This window comes from Rhinolophus hipposideros (genome assembly GCF_964194185.1).
Source record: "Rhinolophus hipposideros genome assembly, chromosome: 12".
In the NCBI taxonomy this organism is placed as follows: Eukaryota; Metazoa; Chordata; class Mammalia; order Chiroptera; family Rhinolophidae; genus Rhinolophus; species Rhinolophus hipposideros.
Window position 1 is genome coordinate 1,254,835 of NC_138058.1, and position 11,409 is coordinate 1,266,243.

General features: G+C 49.0%; 1 protein-coding gene across 1 annotated transcript in view; it reads right to left on the reverse strand.

Annotated features, from left to right (window-relative positions):
• The window catches only part of FER1L5 (fer-1 like family member 5), a gene marked incomplete at both ends in the record, with an annotated part of 53,397 nt that extends 44,513 nt beyond the window's left edge, over positions 1 to 8,884 (reverse strand). The window contains 6 exons of the mRNA XM_081068421.1: positions 1,254 to 1,360; positions 1,998 to 2,064; positions 3,705 to 3,813; positions 4,516 to 4,607; positions 5,163 to 5,215; positions 8,800 to 8,884. Coding sequence (XP_080924547.1) covers positions 1,254 to 1,360; positions 1,998 to 2,064; positions 3,705 to 3,813; positions 4,516 to 4,607; positions 5,163 to 5,215; positions 8,800 to 8,884 — 513 coding nt within the window. The remainder of the gene's footprint in view (positions 1 to 1,253; positions 1,361 to 1,997; positions 2,065 to 3,704; positions 3,814 to 4,515; positions 4,608 to 5,162; positions 5,216 to 8,799) is intronic.
• Positions 8,885 to 11,409: the final 2,525 nt, after the last annotated feature.

The following is an 11,409-nucleotide window of genomic DNA, read 5'->3' on the forward strand; positions in this document are numbered from 1 at the left end:
GCAGGGCAGTCGGGGGCTGCCATCTGACTGTGGGCAGTAAATAGCACATGGCATTCCCAGCCCACGCCGGAAGTCCCGCCACGCTCCATGAGGCCTCCTGTGGCTCCATCAAGTCCAGGGGCCCTTCCGGGACTGACACTCATGCAGTTATCTGACCATCTGAGGCAGGGTGGCCACACCAGGTTAATAGCCGGCATGTCAGCATTTTGTCCTAACCACTAGGATACAGGAAGGGGAGTGACATGGGTTTGCTGACCTTCTGTCACACATGGTAAACTAACCTGGTGAAGTGGGGTGGGGCCACAAGGGAGAAGGAAAGTATTCCAAAGGCAGCATGTGCAAAGGCCTGGGGGCTAGAGAGATGCTTGAGAATGGAGATTTCGAGTTGTCCAGCATGCTAGTGCAGGGTGGGGACGAGCAGGGGCAGGGGACAGAATGGCTTGGAGGGGCAGGCTTGGGGTATCAAGGGCCTGGGAAGCTATTGTAAGGAATTTGGGTTTTCTCCTGAGGACACTGGGGTGTCCTCATTTTTAAGCAGCTGCATGGCATGACGAGAATCACATCTTTGAAAGACCACTTTGAAGAATGGACAAGAGAGAGCTGGAGGCCAGGAGTTCGGGAGGTGATGATGGTGGCTCGGGCCCAGGAGTGGAAGTGCGATGGAGAAGTAGGTGCTGGCAGGTAACACTAAGAATTGGCCTTGGCCAGCAACTGAATGCAGAAGTAGGATGAGGAAGAGGGGCAGTCAAGGATGATCTCCAGGCTCCTGAACAAGTGGCAGGCCAGGCAGGCAAAACCATGGCAGAAATGTTAGGTTACTGGCTAGAGGATGGAGGGACATTGGGGGTTCCGGAATTCACGGTGGATCCCATGGACCTTCCCACACATCCCTCAAACTCTCCTCAGCCGCTCCCACACAGCTGACTTCACCTCGCATGTGGCTAGCCTTGTGTTGTCACCTGCCCTGAGGACTCTGAAGGGCAGGCCAGGCCTCTGCTTGGCCCCCCGGCAGCTGCCAGGGCCTGCTGGGGCCCAGCCCCCGTGCTTCCTACTGCCCCATGGGACTGTCTCTAGCTTCAGCCATATGCACAGGTTCCCCAGAGCAGCCCCTGGAGGAGCAGGGATATGATGAGTCTCTGAGGACCGGAGCTCCCACCCTCTGCCATGCACAACCTGCTGGAGAGGCGGGGGAAACCTGGGAACCGTGAGGGTGTCAGACCAACCACGTGGGTTTTCAACCTGAAGGTCCTCACCTGAAAGTGCTGAGGCTTTGAAGACAGCTCCTTGGGCACAGCATAGCCAGGAGCCACTAGTTTCTGCCTGGCTGCTTCTTGCACAGCTGTGTCCAGCTTTTCATCCCCTGGGGAACACAGTGCAGGGTGAATATACAGAGGGCTCAGGACGTTTGGAGGAGTTTCTCCATTTTGTCATTCCTTCCCCACTGACCAGTTGAGAACACGGCCAAGACCCAATAAGGACACATGTTCTCCCCAGAACATTCCATGGGCCCTCTCTCACCCTCAGTAACCCCAGGCCTCAGTCTCTACACATAGGGCTCTTGGAAACAGCCATTCTTACCTCCCTCTGCCGCCCATTGGAGGCTGAGTCTTATGTCTAGCTATGACAAATGGACGTATTGGGGTGACAGATGACCTCAGCTAAGTGTCTGGAGAACTGGCCTCTAGACCCTAACCTGGTGACCCTAACCTGGTCACAATCCTTCTATAGGTGTCAAGGGATGGGTCTTTTTTATTTCTAACTTTTAAAAATTTATTTTAAGTGTGTTTTTCCAGGACCCATCAGGTCAAGTAGTTGTTTCAATCTAGTTGTGGAGGGCGCAGCTCATAGTGGCCCATGTAGGGAATCGAACCGGCAACCTTGTTGTTAAGAGCACCACACTCTAACCAACTAAGCTAACCGGCCGCCCCCAAGGGATGGGTCTTGAAGGCCCCAAAGAGCCCATCCAGCTATGCTTGGGGGGGTGGGGTAAGCTCCACGGAAGGACAAACCTGTCTTCTCAATATCCTGGCAGGTCATATGGGCCACCTGTAGGGTGACAGTGCACTGCAAGGCAAAGACAGGGGAGCTGTAAGCCAGATTGTGTGATCCGTGGCCATGTCACAGCGGCAGTGCCCAGCCCAGGCGGGTGGGTTTGCTCCCGGTCCTCCAGGGTAGAGAGGCTGGTCACAGGGCAGGACCACAGCATGGGGGTCTGTGCAGTCTAGGGTACAGGGAAGTGAGAAAGCAGTGGGTTATAGCGGAGAGGATTTGGAGATTAGAGGAGCCACGTGGCAGTGGTGATGACAACAGCGGAGGCAACCGGGTGGGGAGGAGAGGGAGAGGTGACTTTGGACCAGTCTAGAATTGTTGATGCCAACAGCTCTTCTCCTGGCCCAACATCTCATGACCTCATATGGAAAGTCCTACAAACCCCTCTTCACTGACTTCCTGTCCCCAAGTGCTCTCACTGCCCATCCATCCTCCAGATTATCACCAGGATTGCCCCCTAAACACTCCCCAAGGGCCCTGAAAAATCACAGGAAAGTCACAACTCACCAGCATAGATGCCAAGGTTCTGCACCTCTGCTCCCTGGCTGCCCACCTCCTTCACTCACCCCTCTGCCCCCTGTGAGATCAGTGCAGGCAGCCCGCACTTCTCCCTCCAGCCTTCACACGTGACCTTATACCCCTGTAAAGATGGGCTTCCTTCCCTGGCCATTGGGCAAACTCACACCCTTCCTTAAGACGCGTCTGGAAAACCGAACAGACAAATGGACAGTGACCAGATCATATATGAAAATGGCACTCTGACACACAATCTGCAGCATTTAGCCCAGGGAACCAACCAATTATCTACAGTAAGCAGACCAGAAAGCCAGCCTGCTGTAAGCTAGACTTATAGGCAGTCAGAGCACTGGCTCTAGCAACAAGCCCAGAAGCCATACGATACTGATCAGCCCCAAATGGCCAGGACTTGATTAATATGTGACTGACAGCTTCCCTAATTTTTGTCCTCACTTGCAGTTTAGGACCAACCAGAGAAAACCAAATCGCTCCCCCTAACCAATCACATAGCATGCCCAGCTTCTGTTAGCCCTCTCCCAATCCCCTGTGCCAACAGCCACCAATCAGGCCTGGAGCTTTCCCTTTTTTCCATTATAAGTCTTTCTCTCTCCTTTGCCTATCTTTGAGTTTCTGCCAAAAACAAGTAATGGTGGCTGCCTCCCTCACTATAGAAAGCTCTGAATACAAAGTCTTTGCTTGTTCTAATCTGGTTGGTCTTCATTTGTTTCCACACGTCTTCAGCACCCCTTCTGTAAAGCCTTTCCATGACCTCCCCAGTGAGATCATTCATTCATTCCCTCTTGACCTCAGTGACCTAGCTGTCCTCACCCTGGCACCTGTGAGCTGGCGCTCACTGGTCACTGTGAGTGGTGCCTTCTCCAACAGACCATGGATTTCATTCCATATTGTATCCCAGGCCTCGCACAGTCACTGACTCATTGGACGAGCCACTAAATAATCTAAATGGGTGGGTGGGTGGTGGGAGGGGGGAGTTGGGGAGATCATGGCAATGTGATGGGACCCACCAGGGCTGGAAGTGCTCTCGGAGTGGGGGAACTGAGCCTCTGCTGGAGTGGAGTAGCCCAGCTTGTCTGGTTGTTCCCCACACCTCCAGCCATCCCTCCTGGGGCCTGACTCACATCTGTGGGCATCATAGAATGGTTGAGTAGGGTCAAGTCCTTCACAAAAAGAACCTCTCTTGGTTTTTTCACCAAGGGCTTGAGCAGTACTGTGGCCAGGCCAAGGAACCTAGGGAGACGAGGAGCAGATATAAGAGCCTGAGCCAGGGGCAGGGGTGTCCTTCTCCATCCCAGGCAGAACTTTATCTAGAGGTGGTTTTCTATCCTAGAGGCCTTGTTATCCACAGAGAAGCTGAAGGAGGGACACAGTGATGGGGAGCATCCACCAGAGAGCGAAGGGCGCCCGGGTCTCTGGGAATTGGCTTTTGGGCTCCCTGGGCAGTGGGCACCCCAGTTACTGGCTCTGGCCTGCCCAGTCCCTTCCTGGGAGCTCTGCTCCCACAGCCTCTTGAGTGGACACTGCAGCAAGTAATAGCTGATTGGACGAGGGGGTGGACACCTGACCCAACTTGGGCCAATCAGATTCTCTCGTCCAAGAGAAGGGCCATAGCTTCCATTTCAGTGGATGTCAGTCTCTGCTGAATGGGGCCTTGATGGGAAGCAGGATCAGGCAGAAAGGGGTGGAGATTTGAGATGCCCTTGGCGTCAGAACTGCTGCTCCTGGGTTCCCAGGTTCCCAGTTGCAGCTGATCTGCACTCCTAGCCTTGCTACCCTTCCACACATCCCACCGCTCCACCCCCCTTTTCTGGCAGTAGCTGACTGGCGTAGGTTCTGGTCCTGTCTCTGAGTTATGGATTAGAGACAGGAGGTGCAGCATTTGTGGTAGTTTTGGTCGGAGAGTCAGGCCCCTCATGCCTCTCTCTGTCTCACCTTTCTGTCTTGCTTGAACCCAAGTCCCGAAGGATGACTTGCAGGAAAGAGTCGTTCTGTAGGGGCCTGTCCCAGAGGCGCCATATTAAGGTCTGCGGGAGGCAGGGGGATTTCAGCGTCCCTCCTCTACCTTCCCCTTCCCATCCTTCTAGGAAACAAGGAAAGATGCAGACGATGGACTTGCACTGTTTCTCTCTCAACCTGCTGAACCTCCCTCAAGTCTAATTTCCTCAAAGGATGGCATTTGCTACCTTTCACCAAGGTGCTGGGCATCTTACCCGGCCCCCACGGCTTAAACAGTAATATCGTGGGCATATGAAGAGGTTTGGGGACCAAGGGTCAGGGAGATATGGATGGCTTGAAGGTGAGAGGGGGTCCTGCACAGGGAGACTTGTCTCTGTTTCAGGTTTTTGGGGACACCAGAGTGGCCCGGTTGAACAAGATGGGCCACACCAAGGAGAGGAGCCTGGGCAGCACTGAACAGAGGCTACCAGCCCTCAGGCCTCATCAGCTCAGAGGCTACTCCCCAGCCTCGGGAAAAGCTTGTGAGGCCCCCTGTCCTCTCCCTAGAATTCTGAACACAGCCTGACCCACACTCACTATTGTGGTGTCACTGCCTCTTCTGGGCTTGCCCTGACACGTCTTACCTCATTCCAGGTAGGGTTATTTCCTTCCACTTCACGAGTTTTCCTCTTGACATCTGCAAGGACACCAAGGGGCTGGCATTGGTGGCAAGAAATATGTCAAAGTCCAGGTTCGAGTAGGGTCAAGGGAGGTGGTATGCTCCAAGAAAAAACTCGAAGTCCACATGGCAGCTGTGCTATGACACCAATTCTTTCTTCCCCTGGGGGTTTCAAAATTTCTCACTTTTTATAAGAGTAACATCAGCCCATGTGACAGATAATGTTATGTGTTCATTTTCTTTTGGGGTACATAGTTTCCAGCCGTCTTGCAGCCAGGTGGGGCCGTGTGACTCGTTCTGGCCCAAGAGGCAGAGGAATGACATTCACCACTGCCAGGCCTGGTTCCTAAATTCTGCCAGGAGATTCTCCACTCTCCTCCCTACTCCCCACACCCACCCTCATGATCTGCTGGGAGGATGGTACAAGGGGGTAGGGTACAGACGACTCTGCAGCCATGAGCAGCAAGTGGCTGGTCTCTAAACCACTCAGGAGAGTTGCCTGACTACACCATCCACACAGGGCTTGATGTGAGCAGATATGTTGATTGTGTTCAAGCACTGAGATTTATTCCCAGGGAAAAGCCCAGTATACCCGCAGACATCCGAAAACATCTCTTAACGGGTCGAGAGCTCTTCATCCACTAAAATGCCTGTCCTCAAAAAATATTTTTAACAACTGTCTATAGCCCTGCAGAGAACCTCAAAATCACTAAATTACTCGGAGAGTGCCCGTTAGGTACTGGGAAGGGTGCAGGGTAGTGGTTGATATATGGAGAAAGAAGGGCTGGGAAGGACAGGTGAAACAGGAATAAAAAATATCAAACAAGTATTCAGTTATAAGAATTTATAGGTAAATCTGTGGGTCAATCCAGGATTCTGGGTTTGGGGCATCTTTGTAAGAGATATTTCTAGAAGGAGAAAGATGGTACCCATCTGTCAAGTTCAGGAAGCACATTTGCACAGACCGGAAAAATAATGGAAGGAATTTCATTCTTTTTTTTTTTTTTTTTAAGATTTTTTGGGGAAAGGGAACAGGACTTTATTGGGGAACAGTGTGTACTTCCAGGAATTTTTCCAAGTCAAGTTGTTGTCCTTTCAATTTTAGTTGTGGAGGGCGCAGCTCAGCTCCAGGTCCAGTTGCTGTTGTTAGTTGCAGGGGGCGCTGCCCACCATCCGTTGGTGGGAGTCAAGGAATCAAACTGGCAACCTTATGGTTGAGAGGCCTCTGGCCCATGTGGGAATCCACCCGGGAGCCTTTGGCGTTAGGAGCACGGAGCTCCAACCACCTGAGCCACCGGGCTGGCCCCGGAATTTCATTCTTGACTCATGTTTCTTACAGAAATTACTGTGTCCTTTTCTCTTGGCCCCGATTTTCTCCCTTCCCACTCTTCCACTCTTCCTGGAAACCTTATCTACCTGTAGCTACCTCTCCAGCCTCTCCACCAACAGACAGTTCATTTCCCCTCCTTCTTCCCCTTTTGCTCCCAGCTCTTTGCTATGAAGACAAACTTAATCACTTGCATTCTCTCTCACACCCTTTCACCTCCTCCTTCCCCAACTTTCTTGGGATTTTTTCCTTATCTATAAAACATGGAGACAATTGGGATGGCCAGTTAGCTCAGTTGATTAGAGCGTGGTGCTTATAACACCAACGTTGCCCCGCATGGGCCACTGTGAGCTACACCCTCCTTAAAAAACACAAAAAAAATGGAGACAATAAAACTTGTCTCATTTGCATTATATTTTTGAAAAATGTAAATTTTTGGTGGTTATAAAAGTAATTAATAGGCTTTAGCAATTACTAGAAGTTGTACAAAGAGCGGTACGAGGTGTGATCACAAAATATGGTGAATTTTTAAATAAAAAGAATTATTACAGTAAAAGACATTGCCATTAATCCCCCTCAAAATACTCCCCCTCGAACACACTTATCCCATCATTCTTGCCACTTTCTGAAGCACCCCTTTCTGAAGCACTTCTGGAAGTCCTCTTTCGTGAGTGTCTTTACTTCATACGCCATCATGATAATGCATTGTGTCACACATGGCTTCTAGTGTGGCAATTTCTGTCAAATAAAAACATTACAGCAGGGCCAGAGCCGTGACTCAGGTGTTTGGAGCACCATGCTGCTAACGCCAAGGTCACTGGTTTGATTCCCACATGGGCCAGTGAGCTACGCCCTCTGCAGCTAAGATTGTGAACAACGGCTCTCCCTGGAGCTGGGCTGCCATGAGCAGCCAGAGGTTGGCGTGAGCTGCGGTGGGCTACCATGTGCTGCCGTGAGTGGCTGACAGCCAGCATGAGTGGCCAGCAGCCGGCAAGAGCTGCCGTGATCTGCTGTGAGCGGCCACCGATGACCGGCGACCGACTGCCTCAGCCAGGGGGAGCACAAGGCTCATAATGCCAGCACAGGCCAGGGAGCTGGGTCCTACACAACTAGGCTGAGACACAATGGCTTGAACTGGAGGTGGGAAGGGAGGCGGAAGAAGGGGGGAAAAAATTCTGGTGTGTCCTAATCCACCTTATTCACTGGATCTGGCACCGTGCGACCTCTGGCTCTTCCCCAAAGTCAAATGACCATGAAAGGTAAACGTTTTGAATCAATTCAGGTCATCAACACAGCCACAACAGTGCAACTAAAGAAAAGACACTCGCAAAAGAGGACTTCCAGAACTGCCTCAGAAAGTGGCAAGAACGATGGGATAAGTGTGTTCGAAGTGAGGGGGAATATTTTGAGGGGAATTAATGGCAATGTGTCTTTTACTGTAATAAATTTTTTAATTTAAACATTCACTGCATTTTTTGATCACACCTCGTGTATCAGCTTTTTAAGTCTTCACATTGATCCTATAAAGCAGGTACTTTTGGGGCTGGCCCGGTGGCTCAGGCGGTTGGAGCTCCATGCTCCTAACTCCGAAAGCTGCCGGTTCGATTCCCACATGGGCCAGTTGCAGCTCCCCCTGCAACTAAGATTGAACACCACACCTTGAGCTGAGCTGCCTCCCGGATGGCTCAGTTGGTTGGAGCGCAGGCTCCCAACCACAAGACTCCTACAAGGGATGGTGGGCTGCGCCCCCTGCAACTAGCAATGGCAACTGGACCTGGAGCTGAGCTGCGCCCTCCACAACTAAGACTGAAAGGACAACAACTTGAAGCTGAACGGCATCCTCCACAACTAAGACTGAAAGGACAACTTGACTTGGAAAAAAGGCCTGGAAGTACACACTGTTCCCCAATAAAGTCCTGTTCCCCTTCCCCAATAAAATCTTAAAAAAAAAAAAAAAAGCAGGTACTTTTTTTCTTTAAACCTGAATTTGTGCCACAGCCCTAGCTCATAAAAGAAGTTTGAGATTAATAATTTGAGAAAAGTCTTAAACGTCTCTTTTTCCCATAGCCATGGCCTGGAATAAGTGGGAGGCAGAGATGTCATAAGAGAAAGAACAGCAGAAAAGGTGATCAGTTCTGAAGAACTGGAGGGTGCTACCTAAGCTTTCTGTCACAAAGGGAGTCTTTCACATAGGAGGGCACCAATAACCCTATTTTCACTGAATATGTGTTGCCTCTTGGGGCGTCTCTCTCCCATCCAGAACCCCAGTGCTCACCTCTGAAATAGACAGTTACACAGGGTCTGGGTGGGGGGGTTAGGGGTGGGTTAATCTTGGCCGACTCCATCACAAGTCGAAGCATGGCGTCCACCTTCTTTCCTCAGCCCTCCTATAGGAAGCTCCCTTCTTGGAGGGCCTTGGTCCAAGGCTTCTCCCAGGGCTCACAGGGCAACCTGAGTCTGTTGCTTAGCAATAATGGTGATGTCACAAAGATGGGTGGTTCCTGGTTCTGGGAAGGAATCTAGGGGAACGAGAGGAGGAAGAAGTCAGAGTATGAAGCCTAGGGCTAGAGGTGACTAAGGCCCTAGAAACAAAACAATACAGCTGTTTTTCATTTCCTCTTTCTTTTCTTTTACTCTTGCAGTTGTTCTGATTTCAAGATCAGACATAAGGGTAATGTTTTCTCTTTATACAAGCAAGTTATCTGGAGGGAATTTTTGCCTAAGTCACACAATTCAGATGAGAACATACAAGAAGCAGGTGATCTGAGCAAAGGAATAGGAAAGTCAAAGACTGTTTCAGTGATGTTTTGAGAGAAGTCCTGCCTGATGTGTAAGCAAACATTCAGAGAAAAGCTCTTCTGAAGGAAACCTAAGTTCAGATATGAGTCTCTTTTTAAACAAAGGAAATTAGCTTTAAAAAAAGATTGTATTAAAAATATAGCTATCGGGTCGGCCCAGTGGCTCAGGCAGTTAGAGCTCCATGCTCCTAACTCCGAAGGCTGCCGGTTCGATTCCCACATGTGCCAGTGGGCTCTCAACCACAAGGTTGCCAGTTCAATTACTCGAGTCCCTCAAGGGATGGTGGGCTCTGCCCCCTGCAACTAAGATTGAACACGGCACCTTGAGCTGAGCTGCCACTGAGCTCCTAGATGGCTCAGTTGGTTGGAGCGCATCCTCTCAACCACAAGGTTGCCGATTTGACTCCCGCAAGGGATGGTGGGCTGTGCCCCCGGCAACTAGAAAGCGGCAACTGGACCTGGAGCTGAGCTGCGCCCTCCACAACTAAGACTGAAAGGACAACTTGAAACTGAGCTAAGATTGAAAGGACAACAACTTGACTTGGAAAAAATTTTAAAAAGTCCTGGAAGTACACACTGTTCCCCAATAAAGTCCTGTTCCCCTTTCCCAATAAAATCTTTAAAAAAAAATATATATATATATATATAGCTACCATGCAATATTATTAGTTTCAGGTGTACACAATAGTTATTCAACATTTATAGACCTAAAGAAGGGACCACCCTGATAAGTCCAGCAACCATCTGACACCATACCTGCTATCACAATATGACTGGCTACATTCCCTATGCTGTATGTTCATCACATCTCATGACTTGTTTCATACCTGGAAATTTGGAACTCTTATTCCCTTTCAACTTCCCCCCCCCCTTTATAATTTTTCCATTACAGTTGACATTGAATATTACATTAGTTTCAGCTGTGGTTAGACACATAATTTAAGAAGTGATCCCCCTGTCTAGTCTAGTACCCACTTGGCACTACACATCGTTATTACCATATTATTGACTACATTCCCTATGTTTTACTTTACGTCCAAATGACTATTTTGCAACTACAAATTGGTACTTCTTAATGTCTTCACCTTTTTCACCCTGTCCCGCAAACCGCCGCCCATGTATCACCCCAATAAATCTACTATCCATCTGATACCATACATATTTATTATGATATTATTGACTATATTCCTTATGCTATACCCTACATCCCCATAACTACTTTGTTACAATCAATTTGTACTTCTTAATCCCGTCCCCTTTTTTCAACCACCCCAAGCCTCCCTCCTGTCTGGTAACCATCAGTTTGTTCTCAGTATCTATGAGCTTGTTCCTGTTTTATTTGTTTGTTTATTTTGTTCTTTAGATTCCACATATAAATGAAATCACATTACATTGTTTTTTCTCTGTCTGACATACTTAACTCAACACAGTACCCTCCAAGTCCATCCGTGCTGCTGCAGATGGCAAGAACCCATTCCCTTCCCCGGCTGAGCAATATTCCATTATACAGAGGGTGCCCAAAAAAATGTATACACATTTTAAGACAGGAAAAATATATTAAAATTGTAATACTCAGTATATACTGATAACAAAAGATGAATACAAGTCATGTTTGACTTCTGCAATTACAAAAGGTGCTCAAAGTGGTGACCATCAGTGTCCAGACACTTCTGATTATGGTGAACTACTGCTTGAGCAACTCTGACCAAAGTGTCCACTTGTACACATTTTTTGGCACCCCTGGTATATGTGTACCACCTCCTCTTTATCCATTCTTCTATTGATTCAGGTTGCCTCCACCTTTAAACCTTGTGAACAGTGCTGTAATGGACATATGGATGATGCACACATCCCCTAGAAGTAGCATTTTGGGTTTCTTTGGATAAATACCCAGAAGTGGGATACTGAGTCCTTCTTTGTCTCTTGTTATAGCCTTTGTTTTAAAGTCTATTTTGTCTGGTATAAGTATTGCTACCCACTTTTTTTTAAATTTCCATTTTCATGAAATATCTTTTTCCATCCCTTTACTTTCAGTCTGTGTGTGTCTTTTGATTTAAAGTGAGTCTCTTGTAGGCAGCATATATATG